We start from the raw sequence: 25,545 nt of genomic DNA on the forward strand, positions 1-25,545 counted from the left end.
TGGATGACGGACAGTCACACCTGGTCTGTCCTGGCTTCTTCCCAGGCCTGACTGGCCAGACTTGGGGAGGGGAACCGCTGGGCTCTTTTCCCTCTGTGCACACAGCCTCCCTCCTTGATAGACAGAGGCCCAAAGGAGGATAACGATGCAGTGTTCCAGAGACGGAACCAGGTGGTTGGTGGGCAGTCCTCCGAGCCATCTTGCTTCAGTTATGCCTTTTGACATGAAAATATCTGGGCGCTCGGTACTTGGTGACTATCTTAAATCTTCTCGAGTGATTTAAAGCTCTAAATGAGCAGTGCTGGTTCCATCCACTTTTTGCACGTGTCCCGTTTTGTAAACATACATCCCCTGGGGTGTATCTATGGAGCTGCTACCTAGGTGTGGCAAGTGCCATGTGGCGCTCAGCTCAGGAGGCCTGAGGTGTAAGGAAACTGTCCCTGCCCTGAAGGGCAGGTGGCCTTTCTGGAAGAAAAGACATGGGGGAGAAAACTTCAGAGAACTATTCAATGGTATAAATCATTCAATCACAGTTGGTGTGAGTTAGAGCATCCGGACGGAGGATTGTCATCGTCGGCTTATGTTCTCAGCGAAGGGTCTGTGGCAGGAGAGAGTGTTAAGAGCTTGACGGGCCTGAGTGCACTCCGACCAGAACAAGAGGCACCAAGAGCAAAGAGCGGGCAAAGTGGTCGTGCGCAGAGGCAGAGGCAGAGGCAGAGAGGAGGGGACGGCAGCCGGGGGGTGGGCCGGCGGGGGGAGACCTCAGGTGGCCGAACACAGATCAGGTAGACATCCCATAGGTTGAACGTGTGTTTGTACAGTTAATGAAACGCAATTTCTCACAATTTTATTATTTTTTTAAGTATATATAATACAGGTTCTTTGTAGAAAAGTTAGACTGAGTACTTGTTAACAAAGAGAATGTCAATTATTCCTGATACCACCACCCAGAAATACTGCCCTTCACATGTTGGCAAACATCCCTCCTTACATTTTTCTCTGCAGATACATGTCAGATTTTTGTTTTGGACAAAAAAATGGAATCGTACTACACATGCTGATTGTTTTTCCCCCTTTTCAGAGCCCTACTGTCAGTTCCCTCCTCATAGACACCCACTTACGTATTTCATGTGTGTCCTAAACCAGCACGCTTCCTTGTAAAAGGTGTAGCAGGGTGTGTGTGTGTGTAAGTTGTTTGTAAATCTTCCTGATTTTCCTGCATCGTAAGTGTACTGAAAAATCACAACATAGATAAGTCTTTTAGAGGTAAAGTGTTGTCTTCAGCTAAAAAACTTTGGATTATTTTATTAAATCTGTCTTTAAACGAATTAGGGCAAGAAAATTACCAAGTAAGTGAAAGGCTTACTTCTTTTCTTCTGTTTTAATAAAATAAATAGACTAAGAATTAGAGCTCTTAAAATGTCCCCTTTTAACTTTTTTTTTTTTTTTCTGAGAAAATATGTAGCTTTAGGTTCATTTCTGCTTAAAGGTAGGGGAATAGGCTAAGTCCCTGAGTCTGTTCTATAACAGGTCTTCCTCAGAAAAGGATTACATCAACAAAGTCCTTCCTGAGCCTTTACTGTGCTGCTGTCCGTTGTGAAGCCCGGAGAGGGGAGGCCGTTGTTTACCGTATTTCTCAAACTTGTTTGAGCTCAGGCCTCTTTTACAGTAAGTGTCCTGTCAGTCAAATTGGCGTGCCCTGGAATTCACTTTTGGGAAACCCTGGGGTTGGGTGTATTTTCCCCGATTCCTTGGGTTAGGTGATATATGGAAAGAGACCCAGTCTCTCTGCCAGAGGATGAATTTACAGAGTAGAGCATGGAACTCTAGAAGCAAATGTAGTGTCCCCCTATGGAGAATCAATAAAGATTTTATAAAGAATAGCTTTAAGCTTAACACATCCTTTTTGACATAGTTTGACATAGTTTAGAGTACTCGCCATGGGATGGAGAATAGTGAACAAAGCCAGGATATTACATGACCCATGAGGCAAGAAGCAGAGCCTTACACCCTGCCAGGCCCTGCCAAGACAGAGGACTAGTAGCTTCCCTGAGAACCCGCCGCTGTGGTCAGGTTCTGTCCCTCCAATGCGGGTAGCTGCATGCATGTGTAATAGGCAGGTGTATGTAATTGTACACAATCAGAGCAAATATAATTGCATATGATCGGGAAGTATGAGATAACGTCCTAAATCCTCAACATAGCTGTCAGTGGTGTGGCCCCTGCATCCCCTCCAGCCTCAGCCCTTCATACCCTTCCCACCCCCCCCTTACTCCCCCTTTTCCCTCCCCTGCTCCCCCCTTACACACACCCATGCGCTCCAGCCATCCTGCCCCTCTCTCAGCCCACTGTGCCTGGTCTCCTGCCATGCATCCCCAGGTCTCAGCTTGTTATCATTTGTCAGAGACAAAGTCCTGAACCCCAGCCTAGGTCATCCCACTCTCACAGCGCTCTGTGCTTCTCCTTCTCAGGCCTCTGATCCTTACACTGATTCAGATCATAACGATTATTAATAAGATTTTCATATTAAGTCTTCCCTGATAAATTACGAGCTCCACGATGGTGGAGGTTCTTTCTCTTCACCACTACATCCCCAGGACCTGACACATCATAGGCATTTAGGAAATATTTTCAAAATGATCGAGAAATCACACCTCTGTTTCTTAGAAACACATCTTGATCATGTAAGTTTCGGCAGTGACACTGGTTCCACTGTCTGGGCTGCTTCTCACTGTGACCTGTTGTGTGCTTTATTTGACAAGACCCCTGAGTGGTTGGACAGTGATTCCTGCCAAAAGTGCGATCAGCCTTTCTTCTGGAACTTCAAGCAGATGTGGGACAGCAAGAAAATTGGCCTGAGACAGGTGGGTGATACGGATGCTTCCTCAAAATGTAATCGTGTAGAAATAACTTTACCTTGTGATCTTGGAGGAAGTAGCGCCCCTGGGCGAGAGCTGCAGTGGGAGTAAATTATTGCCCTGGAGTCACTTTGTGACCGCACGCTAGTTTATTCCCTTTCTCTCCTGTAGCTCATTCCTGCTGCATTCAGTTTCCGTAGGCACTTGGTGCCAGTAGTTAAGGGATATGATTTTAGAATTCTAGTGGCATCTAGTGAGATGTACCTTAAAATTAGAGGGGCCGTGCTTAGCTTATATTGGTACCAAACCATGAAATTATGTAAGTGATGTTTATTTCTTCTTAATTTCATTTTCCTTCCTTCCATCTTAGTTTTAGTTATTTATATCTACTTATAATACAGCATTTTCAATCTGATTCCACGGTTGGGCTTGTTCTGCCCCAAGGAAGTCAAATGCCAGTCGCCTAGCTTGAGCACGGCCAAAGTGCAGACAGTAGATTGAGTCAGGTTTCGTCCCAGTTCTTCACCCAGCAGCGAAACCTCTGGAGGTGGCACTTCTGGACACCCAGCTTTAAGATAACCCGACCGCTGGGTGGGTCCTCTAGTTCATAACGGTGATAATTGGAAAGCACCGAGACTGGGGAAGGGGGGCGGGGTCTGGGGCCGTGGCACGATCACATGTGCTTCCCAAACAGTCCTCATCCTGAATAAACAGTCCAAAAAGAGGAGCACCTGGCGTGTTCCTTCAGTTTCCTGGAACATTCTGGTTTAGCATCCTCACCTGCATGCTATGGGTCACACCTGAGCCTACCCGGCCAGGCCGAGGTGCGCAGCCGCAGGGAGCATGTTTTCTCTCCCTCCAGCACCACTGCCGGAAGTGCGGGAAGGCCGTCTGCGGCAAGTGCAGCTCCAAGCGCTCCTCCATCCCTCTGATGGGCTTCGAGTTTGAAGTGAGGGTGTGTGACAGCTGCCACGAGGCCATCACAGATGAGGAGTAAGTCCCAGCAATCCGCAGAATTGTCGAGGTTAAGGAGGAAGCCGGGTCTAAGGGCTTCGCCCAGCGCCGCAGCCATGACTAATAGGGCCCTAGTCCTGCTGGTTTCTAATGCAGACCGTGGCTGGTGGGCAGAGCCCTCCTTTCCACCAAGAGATCATGTTCTCTTGTGGGCAGGAGGAGAGAGTGCACGCTGAGAAATCATCTCTGTGCTCTCGTCAGTCCCAGGGGTGTGTGCCGTGAAATGTTCTTGTAGCAAACTCTCTGTCTGCTCATTTTCTTGAGAATTGCCCAGCAGTGCAGGAGCCCTGGGTTTACCTTCTAGCCCAAGCCGGTATCATTATAGGACCAAATCAGCCCACAGGCTCCAGAGCTTTTGTTTTCCAGGAAGAGTTAAGCCACTTCTCCTAAGAGGCCAGTGCCGCCAGTTGCCCAGCTACTGAGTCTTGCTGGTCGGTCTCTCCCAATAACCCAGGACCTGAGGTTACTGTGCCGCTGTGCTTTGTTGGGGGGTGGCAGGGAGGGTGGGACAGATCCATGTTGTCTTTTCATTTTTTTAATCTATGTTCCTTTTTTTTGTTTGTTTGGTTTTTTTGGCCACACCGCACGACATGCGGAATCTTAGTTCCTCCACCAGGGATTGAACCCGTGTCCCCTGTCATGGAAGCTCGGAGTCCTAACCCTAGACTGCCAGGGAATTCCTCCCATGTCGTCTTTTTCATGTCAGCTGTTGTAAAACAGATGTAAACAGAATGCTCTTCACCAAGTTTCCCTTTTAGTGAATTACAACAGGATCTCATAGGGAACTTATTGCCCAATTCTCCCACCTCCATCCACCCCCACACCTGTTTAGAGTAAAATCATTTTACGTACTAGATGGGTGTCTTAAAAGCTGCATGTAGGGCTTCCCTGGTGGCGCAGTGGTTGAGAGTCCGCCTGCCGATGCAGGGGACACGGGTTTGTGCCCCGGTCCGGGAAGATCCCCCATGCTGCGGAGCGGCTGAGCCCGTGAGCCATGGCCGCTGAGCCTGCGCTTCCGGAGCCTGTGCTCCGCAACGGGAGAGGCCGCAGCAGTGAGAGGCCCGCGTACCGCAAAAAGAAAAAAAAAAAAAAAAAAAGCATCAGAGGAGGTCAGCATTTAAAGGAAATTCTTGGCAAATTAATAAAACAAAGCGTTCTCTTACAGATAACCCTAATGTTAATGTATGTGTTTTTTTCATTCTTATTTAGTCATAGCAAATGTTAAGTAAGATGCCCTTGCATAAGTAAGCATTTATGTTCATTGGTTATGTTCTGCTCATCGTATGTGGTGAAATTAATGAGTTCTCATTAAATTAGAGAGCTGCAAGAGACAGGATATTCTAGTTTAATTCTTCATTAAAGACACAGACCCAGAGAGTCTAAGTGACTACAAATTAAACCTAATTCTTTAGTTCTAAATATTTTAAAGTGATCAGTTTTAGGATACTGAAGATCTGTTCTCCAGATTGAGCAATTAACAGCCATCTTCAGGGAGCCCATTGCCGAGGAGCGGCGATGTGAAACATGATTAGAAAACTGCAGTCTCCTTCCACGTCCCTGTCCCCTTTCCCACATCACTGTTTCTTCTGCTTTCTTCTCCGTGGGAGCATGTGCATTGCCTCTAGAGTACCTAGGCAGTTGACCAGCCTTCTTACTAAAAAAATACACAGATTAAAAAACTAAAAAGCAAATAACAGTGTTTGTTAATATATTGTTTTACTTGTCAAAGCATCAGAATGCCACAGAAAAACCAGATCTGCAGTTATACCAGGGAAAAGAGGAGAAAGAATGAAGAGCCCTTAGATGAGAATGACAGTCTTGGGCGTTTTAACAAGTGTGCTTTTTTTTGTTTAATGCAATAGACAAAGGTAGACTATTTTACCAGCAAGTCCTTCTGAGATCAAACTTAGCAAAAGCACTGTGGGTCATTTTAAAGATTTGTTTACAGCACAGGTAGAGAGCCTCACAGACTCAGAGCAACAAAATCTCCAAAAGGACGTTTAGAAACTTCAACATCTTTTGACCATTTTGGAGAGTTATAAGAATCCTTTTACCCTTTTTTTTAAAAAAATCATAACATGTCACCAGGGAATAAAAGTAGCTCTGCCTCTCACTGTTGTGGCCTCTCCCGTTGCGGAGCACAGGCTCCGGACGCGCAGGCTCAGTGGCCATGGCTCACGGGCCCAGCCACTCCGTGGCATGTGGGATCTTCCCGGACCAGGGCACAAACCCGTGTCCCCTGCATTGGCAGGTGGACTCAACCACTGCGCCACCAGGGAAGCCCCATTTTTTAAAAAATTTATTAATTTATTTATTTTTGGCTGCATTGAGTCTTCGTTGCTGCATGTGGGCTTTCTCTAGTTGCGGTGAGCAGGCTTCTTATTGCTGTGGCTTATCTTGTTGTAGAGCACAGGCTTTAGGTGCACAGGCTTCAGTAGTTGTGGTGCACGGGCTCAGTAGTTGTGGCTCGCGGGCTCTAGAGCACAGGCTCAGTAGTTGTGGCGCACGGGCTTAGTTGCTCTGCAGCATGTGGGATCTTCCCGGATCAGGGCTCGAACCCGTGTCCCCTGCATTGCCAGGCAGATTCTTAACCACTGCACCACCAGGGAAGTCCCAGGAGCATTTCTAATAGTGAAGTCACTTTAGCCATTTGGCTAAAAATTAGAGCTTAATGTCACTCTAGATCTTCTTCCTTTATATACCACTGCCTTTTACTCTTGGAAACTTTCTTTGCTCCCTCCAGACGTGCACCCACGGCGACCTTCCATGACAGTAAACATAACATCGTGCATGTGCATTTTGATGCCACCAGAGGATGGTTACTGACTTCGGGAACTGACAAGGTTATTAAGGTAGGATGCTCTCTTATCTTAGAAGCTTTCCGTCTTTGGCCCTGTGTAAATATACAGGAACCCCAAGACCACATGAGGTCTGCTCCAAAGCTTACCCTTGGCAATGAGCATTTTTGAGAACCTGCTACCTGCCGTGAACAGTCACTGGCTGTACACACCAAAATAAGACATGGCTCTCGCCTGAAAGGAACAGCTAGTCTACTGGGGACATACTTTTAAAAAGACAGTTAATAATAGGTCACATGTTCAGCAGCCCAAAGAGTAATATGGACAAGAATTACTGGACGAGTTCAGGAGATGGAGATGGCTTCAGGAGGGGGTTTGAGCTGAGCATTGAATGAGCCAACAAGTAATAAACAAGATCTTTTCCCAGTGAGATCAATTACCCGGGAGCAGTCCTCCAGGGCCTGAGGACTGCGCTAGACCACATGGATTTTGTGACACAGCAGAGGCACAGGACTGAAGGGGCCACACCTGTGTCATTCTCTGAGGCACCCAGAGGCTCAGGTTTGCCTCGTTCACTGAGCCCTACTTCCTGGGCCCATTCTGGTCCCTTCTTGGAGGCGGCAGCAGGATGGGGCGGTTGAAATAACCCCCTTTGGAAGCCACCAGACCTCTGTGACTTCGAGCACGTTTAAAGTAAATTCTGGGAGGCTTGGTTCCTTTATTTTTGAAAATGAGACATTTCGTAGAACTGTTTGGAAGATGAGATGAGATATAGAAAGGACACAGCACATCTTGGTACCCATTTGTTGCCTCATATGTTACTTCCCTTCCCCCTTGAATGAACTAATCTGCCTTTATCCTCCATCAGCCGGATTAAAATTTCCAGCTGCCATTGTCCTGTTTTTGAGGGTTACGTTGAACTTTTTGATGGACAAATACTATTTTATAGATTTATAAATGATGTTCGTATAGTACTTAGTTCCTTGTTAAGTTAAAAAATACACTTGAATTCAGTTACAAAGACTGGATGCTCAACACAGTTAATGGTAGTTCATCAGAGATCTTCTTCTTTTTACAGTTGTGGGATATGACCCCGGTTGTGTCTTGATGCCCCTTCCAGGCACCAGAAAGATAGTATTTACTCAAGAAACGGTTGTTCTAACCTAAATCATGACTGGAGCTGTAAAGCAGATGCGTGAGTGGTGGGAGAGAAGCTGAAGAGCTGAGCTGAGCTTGCGTGTGACCCGCACACACGGCGGTGAGCGGTTGGTGAGCTCTTGCGAGGGAACTCTTGCAACTTGTTCATACGATATAAAAGAGGATATTTTTTTAACAAGTGGTTTATACAGTCTGGCTGTGCTACCTTGTTTTGAGTATACTGCAAACTCAGTGTGGGGTGTTTTAAGTTTTATATTTTTCACCACTTCGTTTTAGTTGTTGCTTTGTGTGTCGGAGAAATGAGGCGTGTATAACTGTTCAGGGTGTTTTCGGTAGTTATCAAGTAGTTTCCGTGTTTCCTTCACTGGGACACATATCTCGTGGTCGGCATCTTTTTCTTCTCTATGTATCCACCCTCAGCTTCATCTGCTGTTCCCCAGAGTGTAGGTATTCAGTTTATTTGCAGTGTTTCTGCTTTCGTAGAAATCCCCTCCCATTGAGAGACCTGGAAAACCATTCATGTGGATTTCCCAGCTGACTCTTGAATCGCCTGAGAGTGATCTGTTTGTGATATCTAGGTCGTACGTGCTCTCATGGAGTGGAAATGACCTTGTGTTTCTGCCTCAGTTTTTCTCTGTCTTTCCTGCATTAAAAACAAATGTTGTGAGAAAGCCACTCCCAGCCACAAAGTAGATTTTCATAACTCAGGCCTTCAACTCTCAGTGCCTGGATCGTTTCTAATTCAGCTGGAGCTTTCTGAGCCTTTTAGGTTTTAGTTTTATTGACACAGCTCTCTGTCGCTCTTCATATTAAACACAAAACAAAACAACAAAACCCTGTGTCCTTCAAGAATAGTGTCTTTAAAATGCGTTGTTCTATGTGATGTCACCTCTGAACTTGAACATGTTCGTTGCTGCGAGGTTGTATCCTGCTTTATTCCTCACCGTCTGTATTTTCTTCTTTCAAAACGAGATATTTAAAGATTTTTATCTTCATGTATTTTATGAGAACACTTTGCACACTTTCATACTAAAATTGTGTGATCTGAGACATAAAAGGTACTGAATCCTACAGTTCATGCTGTGTTCCAGTTGGGAATGTAAAAAAAAAAAAAGAGGGGCAGGGGGAGGCTTTAGGAGATGAATCTAAACTCTAATTTTAAGGGAATCCACTCAAACTTGATAACTTGAGATATTCTTGTGTGTAGTGACTTAACTTGGGATATTGAAGTTCTTTTTTAAAATCTTATTTTTGGGGGCTTCCCTGGTGGCGCAGTGGTTGAGAGTCCGCCTGCCGATGCAGGGGATACGGGTTCGTGCCCCGGTCCGGGAGGATCCCACGTGCCGCAGAGTGGCTGGGCCCGTGAGCCATGGCCGCTGGGCCTGCGCGTCCGGAGCCTGTGCTCCGCAACGGGCAAGGCCACAACAGTGAGAGGCCCGCGTACCGCAAAAAAACTCGTATCTATTTTGTAGTTTACTACTAGAACCTGGAGCCACTTAACTAAGTTGTACGTAATAAAGGACTGTGTGTTGGAAATGAATTGTAGGAAAGAATCGCTGTTTTCCCTTCCTGAACTTTGGAGCCCGGCCTGTGTATAGAGAGGCAAGCACAGCGATAGGGAGACGGTGGATCAGGCGCGCGGCAGACCTGAAGTGGATCTGAGTTGGGTCTCGATGAGCTCAGACCCCACTGGGAAAGCTGATTGTCTCCTTTGGACCACATGTGACACCGTGGTCCCTCTGGTCTGTGACCCTGCACTTCAGTCCAGCCATCTCCCTCCCAGCCTCTCTGTATCCCAGCCCACAGGGCCACTCAGAGGTTGAAACCACTGGACACCTCGTTGGTGACGAGAGTCACGATCAGTAACCACAGATATGTCAAGGTATCCGTTGCCCTGCCTTTTCCTTTCTCCTCATTTGTGTAGGTGCTTGAACTTGGTGAGAAGCGCTTAGCACGCCAACTGTGTGTGTTTATAATACTGTGAATTCTTGAGTATTACATTATCTCCACCATTTTTGTAACTCGTAGATATGTGTTGGTGTCGGGGTGCCTTCCAAGCATTTTTATGGAATGGAGGCTTCATTCATTAGGAGTGGAAGCTGGTGCCAGCACTTGGCTTTTCTCCTGTCTGGGTTAACTCTCATAGTTCTTGTTTTACCCCACTGGAATTGCACTTTATATATATTTTTTGCTCTGTTACTTCAACATACAGAAGCTCTGGCAAGTAAAGCCTAACAGGATTATGCTGGGAAAGTGGCAAACCCGCACATACCGTGCACGTGGCTGTCCTTCATTTGGTAGGATAGAACCAATCACATGCTCTCAGCTTCTCCAAAGAAATGATGTTACTGGAACCTTTAACTGCCTGGGTTGTCTCCACAGTAGCACAAGTGGTTTTAGATTAAGTACTTGGAGTCAGGTATCTTTTTATCTGAGGTCAATCAACCATGATGTATTTCTTACTGGATTGTTTGAATTATTCAAAGAATCATAAAATCACAAAACTGGAAGGGATCTTCAGACATCTAGAATGTTCCGAGCACAAAACACTATAGTCACACCAGGCAGTTAGAGATCGCAGAGGTATCAACAAGGGAAACCTGAAAGAATTTTCGAGGAACAGTTGTTTTAGAACATTAACTGGTAATGGCGTGAGGGGGAGCAATGACTTCCAGCCTCGAGGCAGGGAGCTCTCGGAACCGGGTCTGTTCCTCTCATTGTAGGCACAGCCTTTGGCCCCAGCCCGTGGTTCCAAGCGGATGGGTATGTGCAGTGAGGTAGTTCCTGCAGGTCTCCATCAGCATAAACTCCTTCCTACACTCTTCCCCACAGACCACCCCAGCTACAAAGTTTAAGTGGAAATCCAGGGGCACTGAAAGCCCACCTCACCCTCCGTGTGTGGGTTGGCACTGAGCCAGTCTCTTCATTGACCTTCTTATGGAACATTGCCTTTCTTTTCCTGTTTTAAGATTCATTTTTTCAAAAGCAGAATTTATTTTTTTCTTAACATTAATCAGTTTTTAACGCCTGAATTTTGCCTTTTAAGCAAAGAACTAGATCTAAACTATGTTATCAAAGTTACTAGACATAAATATCCATTAAATGACATTCCTTTGGTTTGGTCTTTTCATAGTAGTTTAATTGTATGTAAGTGACCTTGTCCACTAAGAGTTATATTTTAAAGTGAAGGAAAGCATTTTGCCGAAAACATTCTTTTTTTCCTTTGAAACAAAGTTATGTTTTTCTGGATATGCAAGTGCCTATCTAGCGACATGATTGGGAAACAGAGATTAAGTCCATCTTGAGCACTGAGGGATCTAGATGACCCTTGAGACTCCAATTCTCATCCAGTCCAACCCTTTGTTGAGTGTCCACCACACTCCAGGCTTTGAACCAGGCCCGGGGTCATCCTGTGGCCTAGATGGATCATTTCAGTGCCAGGTGGTAAATCCAGTGACAGAGGGCTGTGGGGTCCTGTTCCAGGAGCTGCGCAGGTGCTCCTACCCGCACGGGTGGAGCCAGGGGACCTTGCAGAGGAAAGGGCTTCTGAGCTGAGAGTTAAAGGATGAGTTGTTGTGAGCCCAGGCTGTGGGAGCAGCGTAAACAAAGGCCCAGGACCTGCATCAGCCTGGTGCTCGGGGCCCACAGGCGGTTTGGAGCTGCCAGAGAACATCAAGTGCACAACTGCAGTCCTGGAGCCTGAGCTCTTGTCACCGTGAGACGCAGATGCTCGTGGCCACAGAGAGAGGCAGCACGCGGTTCACCACGCACCTCTACCCAGAGAGTCAAGTTTCCCTGCAGCTGAGGCTGGTATCAAACTTTCTTTTTCTTTGGAAATACCTTGAGTTATTATCCTAAAATGACCCCTGGTAACTAATTTTTGAACTTTGTTGGGGGCACAGCCCCTCACTGGAGGCTGTGAGGTGGGGCTGGAGACCACTGCTTGCACAGACTTGGCCTGGATGAGCTTACGGCATACTGATTCCGCTATTACCTGGGGGCCCAGGTTAGGAGCTCCCCTTTGAAAAAGGACAGGCCTTGACCTGTGGAGGAGGTTGTTCTGGACAGCGGTGGCACTGCACCCACACGGCCTTCCCGTGAGCAAGCAGGCCACTGCTGCCCTCATTTCCCTCTGGCTTTGAATCATTCTTGCAAGTAATGGTCATTTCAGTACAATGTGGTAAATGTGATAAATCCTCATCGCAGTGGCACTCGCCAAGCGGAAGGGAATGTTTTTCTCAATTCGGCGACAGTAAAAGAGCTCAGGCAGCCACCGCCCTGGAGACCCGACTCTACCGAGCAGGGGCATCCCGGCGTCCCACCGCGGGCCTCGGTACTTCCTAGTACTGATACTTGTATTCCATCCACTTGCCTTTATCCTTCAGTGCCCAAGTATCATGTGTCCGTAACTTAATTCAGGGACATCCATGTTTTTAGTTTGTAATTTTGCCTTTAAACATTATCCTTTCCACCAAGAAGCCTGTTTAGGCCAAACACAAGAAAGCAGGGTGTAAAATTAGATCTGTCCAACACTGGAATGGGATTCCTCTTTTGTGTTTCTTTTGCCAGGGAATTTTGGAACAGACAGTATGTAGCCCCTTGTCTATTTATAGTGGAATAGATGTGGAAAGATTAAAAGCCTTGAGTAGAAGTTGAATTCAATGATTGTTCCTAAGATCCCTTCCAATCCGTGATCCTATGATTCCATGACTGTTATTACTAAACTGACCTAACCATTACCAGTGACCCGCCTGCATGTGGCTGACTTCACTCAGGTAAACGGGAGCACATCCCACTGCCTTTGTCTTGTGTCACATCAAGTAAACTGCTTCCAGTATTTTCCCGTCTAGAGCCCAGGAGGTTTGAAAAAGATGAAGGTGCAAGTCAATCATAGTACCATCTCATTAAAAACAAATACCTCAAAATGTTCACCTTCGTGAGTGTACAAAAGTGTATCTGACTTTCTTGGGAGAGAAGGGGAATTGTAGGTCGGCTTAAAGGTTAGTTTTAGAATGTGACTTTGATATTTAGGATCCTTTCTCCTTTTTATCCCCCTTGGTTCTCTGGGAAGCATGAGAGGGTAAACTGTAACACAAAAAGGAGAAATGGTTTGAAAAAAGTATTTCACTTATACACACTTTTTCTTTCATTTAAATAGATGGCTGCCTTATGTTAGTAGCATATGAAGTATGGACCAAAATACTTGTGTCGCTGGTAACCACTGTATACTTACATATTTGTGTTTTACGCCATCTGCTTTTTTTTCAAATGTACTGTCATTTTGCAGAAGAAAATCTTTATATGAAAAGTCCAAAAACTGTTACTAACTGGACAACCGGGAAGGTGCTAGCCCCACATTCGTGCCTGCCTGCCACTGTCTCTACAACAGGGGACACGGACGCTTCCACCCTGCACGCCCACCAGTCTACAGCCACGTTGGAACCTGGCTGCAGTGGGCGTGTTGCTTTATGGATGTCTTTTTCTTTCTTTTTGAAATGAGATTCTCCAAGGGGTCAGGCTGAAAATGTAATAAGCCCAAAGCTGGAAGAGATTTATCAAACGTGGTTCTAGCCAAACCCTGCTGGCATTTGCCACACCCTCTGCCACTAGATTCCCCCAACCAGACCAAGCAGTCTTGACATTGACTTCCTGAATGTGATTAGGTGGGAATAAGCAGGGATTTCCCACGATGTTAAATGTATCCAGTTCTCCATTCAAATGCTGCTGAATGTCGTGAACGTTTCTGAACTCTGCTCACTTTCCCACTGTGCTTCCCGCTAACCAAAATGAATGTGTAGCCATGACCAATGTCAAAGACTCAATGCAAGCTACCGCCACGGTTTAAAATAAATCTCTGGAAACCTTCCTGCACCTGTGGTCCTGTCATTGTTGTCGAGCTGTGCCATGTGACACACACGCACTCCAGCAGCCCTGCGTTGGCGTTCACCATGGCTGGCTGAGCAGACCTTTTTATTTTCTTTATCTTTCACACAAGGCTGCTTTACCTGTGGCTGATAAACTTTCCAAACGAAGGAGAGGACTCAGGAAAAATACAGCCAGGAAAAGCCTTCGTAAAAATTCATGAGGCCCATTTTACAGATAAGAAGTGGGAAGAAGTCGATGACTTGCACGCTGTCAAAGGGCCGGTGGGAGGGGCGGCCGGTTTGCCCCTCCTCCATCCAGCCTGCCCGTGCCCGCCCGGCCCCGCCCACATCCAGCACCGCCCACACCCAGCACCGCGGCAGCCCCCAGTGTCCTCCTTCAGGAAAGGAGAGATTCATGCCCGGGGGGCCGCTGCTCACTGATCTTCCAAGCGGACTCACCAGAAAGCCCCTTCCTAGGGGCTCCTCGGCTGACAGCCTGGACCTGAGCACCTCAGGCACGTCTGAAGGCCCCGCACCGTGGGACTGGTTGAGCGGTCCCCAGCTGGGTTCTCCTCCGCTGTGGGTGATGCATTACGTTTATTTCGCCGTGACCATCCAGAACGTGTATGGAGCTATCCTAAATCTGTTCACCGATTTTGTTACAACTTTCCCAGCGTCACTAAGACATAAAATGCAAATAGCTTAGAAGTTTTACCAAACAGTAGCACCGGAATGCCAGGTGCGTAATTCAAGCCACTTTTTTTTTTTAACATCTTTATTGGAGTATAATTGCTTTAAAGTGAATCAGTTATACATATACATATGTCCCCATATCTCTTCCCTCTTGCATCTCCCTCGCACCCTCCCTATCCCACCCCTCTAGGTGGTCACAAAGCACGGAGCTGATCTCCCTGTGCTACGCGGCTGCTCCCACTAGCTAGCTACTTTACTTTGGTAGTGTATGTATGTCCATGCCACTTCTAATCGTAGCAAATGTAAATAAACCAGGCCATGGAATCTTTAGAAAAAAACCACATCCCAAAGGAGAAATTTACACGGGAAAAGAAGATACTGCGGAAGAGGCAGATTCGCTAGTTCCCAGCCCCAGTCGTATTTACTTTAAAATAAAAGCTCCCATTCTGTGTGGCTCCTCATTGCTACAGGGGGGTAACCTTTAGGGGGATTTTCTTTTTTTCCCGTGAGTTTTAGCACACTTGTCAGTTAAATGCTGATGTTAATAGCTAACAAACATATATCAAGTCTTTACGATGCACCAAGCATTCTTCTAAGTGCATTACTAGTAGTTCACTAAATCGTTAAAACCACCCCTTGAGGTAGGTAGCACTAAAATCTCCACTGACAGGGAAAATGAGGCCCCCAGAGGGTAAGTAAACCACCTGTGGTCCCACAGTGAGGAGATGGTGGGTCACGGCTTCAATACTAGGTTTTGTATAAAGAACGGGGCTGATTTCTATGACTGCAGAAGGAGAGGAAGCCAGCTCAGACCACAGCAGTGGAATATGGGCCAATCTACGGGGACGTCTAGACGTGGGGTCTGTGTACTGGTCTACCCCTGGGCCACACCTTCCCATATTTTCTGAGGCGGTTCCAGCCCCGCGTTGGGTCTGGCCTGGCCTATTTAAATCTCTGAGCTAGCTCTTCCAGGATTTCAATTAGTTTCTCCTCTTCAGCCGGTGAGGACGATGTCCTAGCAAAAGGCAAATGTGTGGGCACTGGTTTCCGGTCTAAAAGTGAGAGGGAAGAACAAAGGTGTGAGCAGCGAGGCGGCGTGGATGAGCCTCTGCCCGCCACTTGGGCCCCGGGTCAGTCATGTCACGGACATCTGCCGGGGAGGGGCCCACACCGGACGGAGTTAGATGCCACCCCTGCCTTCAAGGGTCCCCCCAGACGATGAGGTGCTACAGAAGGGAGACCGAGTTGGGGAGTACAGGTGTCGGGCTGGGTTTTGAGGGACTCCAGCAGGCTGGGGGGAGGGTCCTCAGGCATGGGTGCCGGCGGGGGTGGGGTTTGGGCTTGGGGAGTGTGGAGTGTTTTGAGAACCGGAGAAGGTATGGCCACGCCCCCAGCCGCCACAGGGTCACCAGAGCTCCATCATGGCTCAGGCTCAGGCGGCCACATCCGTGGTGGGGAAAGAGGCGGAAGGCCCTGGCCTCCAGCATCCGCCCTCAGCATGCCTCCTCTCAGACTGCCCGTCGGGATGCTGCCCAGGTTGGGAGCAAACCCTCAACAGATAACTGCCCCCGGAAGCAGAAAGAAGAGACTCATTCCCTTTGCACTGCTGCTTGCAGCTCCCATCCCCGGGCCTTCGGAGAGGGAGCTTTCATCTCCGCGGTGCCCACAGGGCCCGGCCTCGCCCAAGACTCAGAACAAGGATGACAACCCGAGGATTTCATCCTCAAGGGACCCACTGAGTTCAGAAAGGTGGATGGAAAAAGCGGGTGGTGCGAAGTCAGAGGTGAGGCCCTTCACAAAGCGCCCCGACAGGCGAAGGAGCCGCCCTGCCAAGGAAGGCCGGGCACAATCACGGGGAAGGGGAACAGTCCCTCCCAGACCCAAGCTGCACGGAGAGGAGGGTCGGGGGCGCCTTCACACCCAGGGAGGAAGTCACCTTGGAAGAAGCGACCGCTGGGCTGCACGGCGTCAGTCGGGGCGAGGGCGAGCCACAGCACGGTGTCCGCGCCCTGGGCCTCAGAGCGCAGCCTGGCCCCCAGCCTGGCGTGGAACCCGGGCATCGACAACCGCACACCTGCAGGGGCGGGGGGGGGGTACGGACAGGGAGGTGAGGACAGCATCCTCAAGCCAGGACGCTGCCCGCGCTTGGCTTCTTCCAATGACAAAATAACAACGATGAAACGGAACGGGACCACAGACTGCCCTCTTTCCACTTCAACACAGCGTTCCTCCAGGCTGTCCAGATTTCACACAGCCTTGTCACAAAGCCCCTGAGGTGTCACCCTGTGGCCTGGGAGGGAACTGCTGCTCACCAGAGCCCCGAGTGTGTTGGGTCCCGTGTCCCCTGGGCCCCGGGCGCCCAGACCAGCCCGTCCCCTGGGAGCAAAATCTCCAGCACCTCCCCGCTTTCCATCCTAGGAAAGGAGGGTCACACTGAGGCTGAGAGGGGATCAGACTCCCGCTTCCTGGGTGAACCATCTCTCGCCAAGGATTCTGACCTCTCCGAGGATCCTGGCTGATGGCTCCTCGGGCTGCACTAGTGTTTCCTGCTTTTTAGGGAGGAGTGTAGTAAGAAGGGGAGGGACTTCTTCATTCCTCTGCCAAAGCTCCTCTAACTCGTCCTCCCCCTGCCCCCCACACCCGGCTACACAGAGGTTCCCTTCCTGGTGTCACCTCCCCAGGGCACCCGTCCTCACCACGGGAGGCCCAGCCCCCGCCCACAGACCTCGGGGAACACACTGTCCCAACAGTGAGCACGCTGGGAAACAAAACTGTTCTCTCGTGAAGCCAAGGAAAGAAAAGGAGGCAGAGAAAACAACGTCTGAAAGCCGTAATGAGATCAGAGGATTTCAGAGAGAGAAAGGATCATCTAATCTAAGGCCCTCAGTTTTTATATTAAAAATATATTTTTTTTCTTTTCACAGAAACAGTACTTGCTAATTGTGGAAAAATTAGGAAATACTGATGAGCAAAGAGAAGGAATTTGAATCCTCCGTCACAGCACTCGGGGAGGACAAGTGTCCCCGGCCTCAGGCCCCTGCCCAGCCCTCCCTCAGGCTTCTGTGTCCCCAGACAGGCCATCTGCACCCGAGAGGCCCAGTCGTTGCCCTGTGACCTGTGGACAATAGAGGGCAAACTGCACCTTGACCCAGATGGTGGATCCAGGGAGTGGGCTTGGAGCACAGATTTTGCAAGCACACAGGTTGACATGAGGACTGTCAGGGTGATGTCCTTGGGAGGATGACAGGCTGGCTGCCCTCCACGGCCTGACGGAGCTACCTGGTCAGGCAGGGCTGGGCATGTCTCCCATCCGGAAGCGACAAGAAGCCACCCTCTCGCAACACCCCTGGCCTGAGTCCCTCCTGGTGTGCCTGGCTGAGGACACCCCCTCTGCGTTTAAAACAGGAGGCTGCCAGACGTCCTCAGATCCGTGCCCCAGAGGGCTGGTCTGCGCCAGCTCTCCTAGCCAGGTCTCCACGGGATGCTACGTGGCACCAACATACGCCTTCTTCCATGGGGATATGGGTATAGCAAAAATAAGACCCTAAGGCACGCACAGTTTGGGGGACTGATACCTTCATTTAATGGTATAGTGCAGTTTTCCTTTCCCATAGACATTTCTCCCCAGCAGTTTTCAGGGCTGAACAGATTTCTTGTACAGGTGCTCCATAATTTATTAACTCACTCTCCTAGCACGAGTGCTGTGGTGAGCAACCTCATTTTCCACATCTCTCATTATTTCTTAGGATGAATTCCAAGGATGTATATACAAATGTTAAGGCTTCTGCTCAACCGGCTTTCAGAAAGGACGACAGCACGTGTACGAGAGAGCCTGCTTCCCACGACACTGTGGCCGGGCCCAGCCGGGCCATCCTGGCCCCCCTGTGCCTCAGTTTCCCCATCTGGAAATGGGCATGATGCTAGTGCCCACCGCAGTGGGGCTGTGAGGACACACGCGTCAGTATCCAGACACGGCTGTGAGCAGCTCTGGGCTCTCAGGTGTCCTGGGGGTGCTCCTGTGCTGCTGTTTTCGGGGGAGGAGGAAAGAGCTACAGAGCCCACGTGATTTACCCCAGGCCACGGAGTTGGGAGGGCCAGATCCCGAGGAGAGCTCTGCTCTCCCTCCCTGCTGCTCCAACGCGCTTCCAGAAAATTCCACTTGTCTCCTTCGTGATTGTTACTGACCTGTGTGCATCACTACTTCTAGGAACCCGGGCGGCGGCAAGGTGGCCTGGCCTATCCCCACGTTCCCAGCGTCTCCCGTTGACTTCCCTCGGTCCCCCTCGCCCCCCTCGGTTCAATTGTTCGGTTCGTTCCTCTCCGACACTCAGTGTGCACTGGCTCCGCCCGTCCCGAGGGAGGGGCCCCCAGCCGCACCCCACCCCAGGGCTGCCCCCTCTCTCCGCCAGGCGCGGGGCAGATTAACAGCAGCTCCGCCTGTGAGGACCGGCCTGCCCCTCTCAGTGAAAACGAAGCCATTCCTAGTCCTCCTGATACTTGTTTTAGGCCAGTCCAGGGCAGAGTCAGTCCTGCGGCCGCCCAAGATACCTCTAGATGAAACGCAGGCGCCGTGGAAATGAAAGACCTACCTGGGGTGTCGACCCAGCCGGGATGCATGCACGAGAAGTGGATGGCCGGGTGCGCTCGGGCCCACCGCTCCGTCAGGACCACCTGCTGCCTCTGCACGGGGTGGGTGGGGGGCGAGGATGAACAAACGGGAGCGGGGGCAAGGGGGCCCCTACTCTGCCTCGCCCGCCCCCCCATGTCAGATTTTACCTTGCCCTAGAATCGGCTCTCTACCCCGCAAGCTCTGGCTACAACCCAGCGCTGCGTCCCAGCCCCTCCGTTTGAGACGCAGACAGACCAGCACCGGAAATGAGGGAACGCCAACGCCGCACGCTGCCCGGGGGCTTCCCCCTCCCCTCCCCCTCCCCTCCCCCTCCCCTCCCCCTCCGGAGATGACGCCCAGAGAGTCCTCTTTCCTAGTTGCTTGTGTTGCGGTGTTCGTTGCTGGGGCCCGCTCACTGTGTACCCTGGCCACCGGCACAAGCCGGCACTGAGCGGGTGTCCGTGGACATGTGAAGGAACTCCTGCCTTGGAGTGTAGGACGCGTACTGGGGGATGCTCAGAGAACGAGAACACAGCTGTTGCAAATTCCCTGAAAAATCATCAAGTACCCCCCACTTAAGCCTCAGCTGCAGGGAGACTACTGCCCAATCCCAGGGCACTTTGATTACGTTTTGCAAAGAGCTCCATCTGGGCCTCATTTACGGAGTGGTTTGTTCCCATGTTCTCTGGAAAAACTGTCAAGAAGTATGGTTCCTTCAATTGTCAGGATTGAGTCATGAGAAGTAATCCACCAGGAGCTGGCCTGGGGCTCGCTGAGGGAAAGCGGGGCAGAGCCAGGGCGCGGGGGGGGGCGGTTTCGGACAGAGGCAGACCACACCAACAGGAGGGACAGCTGGTGGGCACTGGCAGCTTCACAAACGACGAGGGAGCCCACCCAAGTAATGAACTGAGGGGCCAGAACTATAAGTGTGGAAGGTATACAGCCGGCTTCTAAAAACAGCTGTGATGAGCTGAGGAACGGCGGCGTGACGACACTTCCTGTTAAGATCCGGCATGAGATCTGGACCCCTGCCCTTTCCTTTCAGAATTGGATGCACATGCCCTTCAAAGGGAGCCCGGAAACCCAGCGTTGTTCCAGGGGCATCTGTCCAGCCAGTGAGCAGGGGCTGCCCAGGGAGAGAGGAGTGACTTCCTGGGTCCATATTCCCTCTGAGCCGTGCCGGGCAAGGAACCCCTGCTGGGCTCCTGCTGTGGCGGCCACCGGCTCTCGCCATGCTCTTTGTGGGTCTAAGAAACCAGGGAAGAGAGGTGGCGGCCTTTGTGGCTCTTCCTAGGGGCTAGCTGAAGCCCCCCAGCCCCACCCTGGTCCAGGCAGAGCTGGGCTGGGCCAGGCTCCTGATGGAGAAGAGGGTTCTCTCTCCACTGGGGAACATTCAGGTGCTGCTGGGAATTACTAAGGTCCAAATTAACGTGAATCCCAGAATTAGCCTTCCTTGGAAAAGCACCCAGGCGGCAGCCTTGAGAAACTCCCCTCACTCACTTTGTTTTGTGCATAGACCATGGTGCCATCGAATGCTGTCCTTTCTGACTGTAGGTCATCGGTATTCAGTTTCTGAACCAACATTCCTCCGGAGGAGACTGTTATCTGCAATAAATATAATGGAGATATGTACAGAAAAGTTCATAATACCCTCCCATCCCTCTTCTCTGTCAAGCAGCGTATTGGTTTCTTGTTGCTACTGCAACAAATGACCACAAACTTAGTGGCTTATAAAGTCGCAGATGAATTCCCCCACTGGAAGCTCTGGAAGTCAGAAGTCTGAAATGGGTCTTATGGGGCTAACATCAAGGTGTCAGCAGAGCTGCATTCCTTCTGGCAGTTTTAGGGGGGATCCGTTCCTTCCCTTCTCCAGCTTCTAGAGGCCACTCGCATGCCTTGGTTTGGGGCTGCACCATGCCGACCGCCTCTGCTTCCACTGTCAAGTCTCCCCTGACTCTGGCCCTCTTCTTAGGACCCCTGTGACTACACTGGCCCACCTGGGTAATCCACGATACCCTCCCCATCTCAATACCCTTAACTTAATCACACCTGCAGAGTCCCCTTTGGCCACGTCAAGGTGACATTCACAGGTGCCAGGACCTGGACCTCTCGGATCAGGGGAGGTCATTATTCTGGCCCTCACAGCACAGAGAATGCAGCCTTCCTCCCGACTTCTCTGATTTCCGTCACTGTAACCCGTTAGCCTGTCCCCTCCCCTTTGAGAGGCAGGTTCTCCAGGAAGTGCACCCACCCACCCACTGCTGACTGCCTTCCCCGGCTGCCCCTGCTCTTCAGAAGCTCCCCTTTCTGAAGGCTTTGCCAACTCCCAGATGACACTGGGGAAGAGCCTACAGTGAGGGCTGGGGCTTTGCACAGCTCTGCCTCCCTTTTGGCAGGGGACTCGTTGGTTGTGTATGGGCAGCAGCCACCCAGCCGCGGCAAGAGGCAGGAGCAGGGAGGGTGGAGGGCCCCTGAGAGCGGGGCAGGGGGGGCAGGATCGACAGCTGGCTCCCAGGAAGTCTCTACTGCCAGAGCGAGCATTCTGGAATCCCAGGCCACGCCTACAAGCCCCTCAAGTACGTGTGTCCTGAGGACAAAGCCGCAGGCTGACCCTCACCTTGACCTGGATCCCTCCCCGCTTCACGGGCCCCTCCCTAGACCCACCTGGACGCCGTCTGGGCTGGCACACCGCTGCTGGATCTCAGATTATCAAACAGAAGGCCCATGGACCCAGGGGCTCCCCCTATGGACGTGGACAGCATGGCCCCCTCGGGACAGCTGGGGCAACAAACGTAGGACCACTGATTTCCCATCAGGAGCAAAGTCATTTACTTACAAAACACCCCCAAAGTCAACTCACCACTCTGGGGTCGTGTTCTTTCTCCAAGACGGGGATCAGGGCGGTCGTGAGAACATACACACCTGGGGAGGCACGGAGCATTCATGAGGGTGCATGGGGCCATGTGGTGCCGCGGGACCCCTCCTCTCAGGTGGCCGCGGGGTGGTGGTGAGGCAGCACCGTTTACCTGCTTCCTCCGGGTGAGCGTCAAGTGGCTGCCTGAGCTGCGGTCCCCTCCTCTCGGGGGGTTTCTAGTTGGATCGCTGGAACCAGCCCTGAGTTGCTACTACCCACTATCCTGTCCCTTCTCCAGCCTCATGGTTTCCTTTCCCCAGGATTGGAACAAAGATGCCTTAGAACCTCAGGGACTGAGACAATAAAATGTCCACACCAGAGGAAGGAAAAAAGCAAACTGCACAACAGTCTGTGATCCCACTTGGCAGAGAAAAAAAATGTACATAGACACATATGTTCATTATGTCTAGAGTGTGCACGGAAAAACATGAACAGGAAATGTGAAATGTAGCAACAGTGCTTAGGCCCCAAGGGTGGGATTAAGTAAAGCGTTTGCTTCCTTTGCTGGGCATTTCTGTACGGTTTGAATTTGAATATTTCTACAATGAGCATATAACCTTATGGTTATTTCTGCAATCATAAAAACTGTATGTCTAACATTTGTAATGAAATGAGAAAAATATTGTTGAAATGTATCTGACATGGAGAGATATTCACAGTACATGGAATGAGACGTTTACAAAACGGCAGGAGGAACAGAATTCCGTTTTTGTGAGGAAAGATGTGTCAAAATGAAGAAAAAGTATCTGCAAGGATGATACTGTGGTGCACTAAAATGTTCAAAATACTTATCTCTGAGTGGGCAATTATTATTTCTGTGTTCTTATGCTTATGGTTTTTTTTTTTTCCAAACAATGAACATATATATTACCTTGTGTTAACGGGTTGGGGGTCGGGGAATTGAAATGAAAGCCCTGGGCTCTTTTTGGGCCACTCGTCAGAGTTTCTGCCTGCCCAGCTCTGCCCACCACCTTGAGCCCGGCCCTGCACCCAGGCTCATCGGAGTGGCCTGGTGTCACGGAAAGGGCGCTGGGGGGAGCCGGGAGCCTGGATTTGAGTCCTGGCTGGCACCTACCAGCGGTGTGACCACGGGCAGGTCGACAAAGCATTTCAGCCTTGCTTTCTTTACTTGTGAAAGGGAGACCATAGCTGGACAGCCCACCTCCTAGGATCACAGGGTTTTGTGGTGAAACGAAAATGTGCACGTAGACTGGAAAGCTCTCTGTGCACATTGGTTGTTGCCATTTTATTTCATTATTATTACTATTCCTATTATTATTATTATTAGCAATTCTGAGTTGTGCCCTTCACGCCACACAGCATTCTTGGTGTCTGCACCCCAACCTGTCGCTGAAGGTGCCAGCCTCGTTAGTATGCAGGATTTTTAAAGTCCGGCAAACGCTGGGTCTCTGACAGCTGTTGGCCTCCGTGCAGTGGCCTTGAACACTTTCTTTGCATTCACTGCTAGTGACTTTCTCTGTGATTTAATTTGCGAGAAGTAGAAAGGACTTCTGCCAAAAGCTATCAGCCCCATCAGCCTGCCGTGACGGATTGTCATAAACGACTCCTTGGCGTGAAGGAAATGAAAGCTGGGAGCAGGTTCCACACCACAGGCCTGCACCCCTCCTCCAGAGGCTCCGCTGCTTCCCTCCCAGAGGCCCGGGATGGGCCGAGGGCCGCACTCGCTCACCCCACTGGCTGGGCGCTCCTCCGAGACGGATGAGAGCTGGGGTAGCCCCTCTGCGCCTCTCCCCCGACCCAGGAGACCAGTGATGTGTTTTGTTTTCTGCTTCATCCTCTGCGAGAATATACCCTACCGGTATCAGTTTAGACGCTAACAGAGTCACCGGCAGGAAGACTAGCTGGGCCATTCATCCCTACCAAATACGCTCACCTGTAGGGCACAGCCAGGTGGTAGGTGATTTTTTTAAAACTCCTGGAGAAACTGCAGTTTTTAGCAGCAGACCTTCAGGGCCCTTTCTATCATTAAAAAAAAAAAAATCTCCCGCATTCCAAATCCACAAAACGGGCCTCTCCCATCCTGCTCTCTGGGTCCCCCCGCCCCCAGCAGATCTGAGCCATCGTGTGCTTCTATATGCTTTTTGCCTCCTAGGTCCCCAGCTTTATCATTTCAAAGCACATATGTCACTCTTCACACACAGCAAGCATTTCTCCTCCCTGAGAAGGAGATGAAGCCTCTCTCTTTCCAGCCACAAGTGATTTATCATCCTCCAGCCTCCTAGCCAGCTTTCTGAGGCCTTTCCTGTGTACCCTCAGCATCTTTTCAGGCCAGCAAAGAGAAACACAGGAAGAATCTGCTACATGCCCAGTATAACCTCCCTGTTCCTGCTCCGTTCTGCCTATAAAATTTCTTGCCTTGTACAGTTCTTTGAGGCTCCTATCTATTGCTAGATTGATGTTCCCCAATTTAGGAATCTCTGAATAAAGCCAATAAGATCTTTTAAAAGAATCTGCTAAGAGAGGTTCTGTGACTTTTCCAAGTTCCCAGCAAGTCCACGCAGAATGGAAAACATGGCAAATCTCCCTTTTCTTGAGTCCTTCAACCACAGAGTCCCAACCGACTCTGGTGCCAAGGGAGCAGGAATGAATCCCGTTGTCTGCAAGTCACTGCTCCTTTAGGATGAACATGGCACCAGGAGCTCCTTGCCCAGCTCACAGATCCCACCACGGGCCCGCTGTTAACACGGGCGCCAATGCCACTCTCCTTCCCCAAAGCTCTTCAACACTCCAGGCGCCCAACCAAATTCAGCAGAAAACTCCTCGACCTGGTGTGGTAGACTTCTTCTGGAGATGTGCCCCATCCCCTCCCCTTAGGGCTGGGCCCTGCATCCTGTAACAACACGTAACCGAGTCATGACCCGGGGCCAGGCACTGTGTTTGAGCCACGCAACCTCGACCCCATGGGCAGAGGAGACTGAGTTAGGGGTGACACCTGAGCCAAGCTGTGCCAGTCGAACCCTCCCCGCAAGAGCATGGGCACGGGACCCTTGACTCAGCGGCCGCCATATTTGGCCCATGTGCACGGAAAAGCATCCTGCAGAGACAGGAGGGCTGGGATAGAGTCTGTGGACAAGGGTCCCAGAGAAACAGGAAAAGTTCACCCCAGTTCCTCACGCTCTCCTGTCCTGTCCCTGACGCTCCCAAAGCCCAGCTGTGCCTCTGCCACTAAGTTCTGTGAAGGCTGCCCTTGCCTTCCCCGCAGTAAATCAGTTTTGTTTAGTCGGCTTGAGTGGGTTCCTATTCCTTGTAACCAGACAATCCCTAAGACACTGGGCTTGGCCTTAGCTAGAAAATCTACCAGTTCACCTGTGCTCCCCAGCTAATAGGAATATCCTTGGAAAGGTGCAAGCAGCGCGCTGCTGGAAACAGCTCTGGGTGCCTTCGGGTCATTCCTATCTTAGGACGAACCAGTTTAGTAACTTCCACTCCCCTGAGACTGACTAGCCAAGACCAGGGACGTCTGGGGGATTCAGAGCTTTGATGAGGAGAGAAGAAGAGAACGTATTTTAGTCTGAGCTCCTGGGGGAGGGCAGGTCTGGGTGTAGGGAAGACACCTTCAGCCACAGGGTAATGCGCCCAAGCTGAGTTCTGCTCCCAGTAATAAGCAAAATAACTC

At 50.3% G+C, this 25,545-nt stretch overlaps 2 protein-coding genes across 6 annotated transcripts in view; one reads left to right on the forward strand and one right to left on the reverse strand.

Moving 5' to 3' along the window:
• Positions 1-8,006, forward strand: part of WDFY2 (WD repeat and FYVE domain containing 2) — a 171,156-nt gene extending 163,150 nt beyond the window's left edge. The window contains exons 9-12 of one of the 2 annotated variants that reach the window (XM_029209766.1): positions 2,763-2,864; positions 3,721-3,851; positions 6,616-6,724; positions 7,749-8,006. In XM_029209766.1, coding sequence (XP_029065599.1) covers positions 2,763-2,864; positions 3,721-3,851; positions 6,616-6,724; positions 7,749-7,778 — 372 coding nt within the window. In that variant the 3' untranslated portion in view covers positions 7,779-8,006. Of the gene's footprint in view, positions 1-2,762; positions 2,865-3,720; positions 3,852-6,615; positions 7,525-7,748 lie in introns of those variants that run through there. The other variant, XM_029209765.1, reaches the window with a different exon arrangement.
• Positions 8,007-8,832: 826 nt separating this feature from the next.
• The window catches only part of DHRS12 (dehydrogenase/reductase 12), a 42,915-nt gene continuing 26,202 nt past the window's right edge, over positions 8,833-25,545 (reverse strand). For 2 of the 4 annotated variants that reach the window (XM_029209770.1, XM_029209772.1), the window contains 4 exons: positions 21,855-21,916; positions 20,495-20,599; positions 18,975-19,065; positions 8,833-16,459 (listed from right to left, as the gene is read on the reverse strand). In XM_029209770.1, the coding sequence (XP_029065603.1) occupies positions 16,179-16,459; positions 18,975-19,065; positions 20,495-20,599; positions 21,855-21,916 (539 nt within the window). In that variant the 3' untranslated portion in view covers positions 8,833-16,178. Of the gene's footprint in view, positions 16,460-16,484; positions 19,066-20,494; positions 20,600-21,854; positions 21,917-25,545 lie in introns of those variants that run through there. The other 2 variants (XM_029209771.1, XM_029209769.1) reach the window with 2 other exon arrangements.

Source organism: Monodon monoceros, unplaced genomic scaffold, assembly GCF_005190385.1.
Source record: "Monodon monoceros isolate NGI ecotype Baffin Bay Population unplaced genomic scaffold, NGI_Narwhal_1 Super_Scaffold_8, whole genome shotgun sequence".
NCBI lineage: Eukaryota > Metazoa > Chordata > Mammalia > Artiodactyla > Monodontidae > Monodon > Monodon monoceros.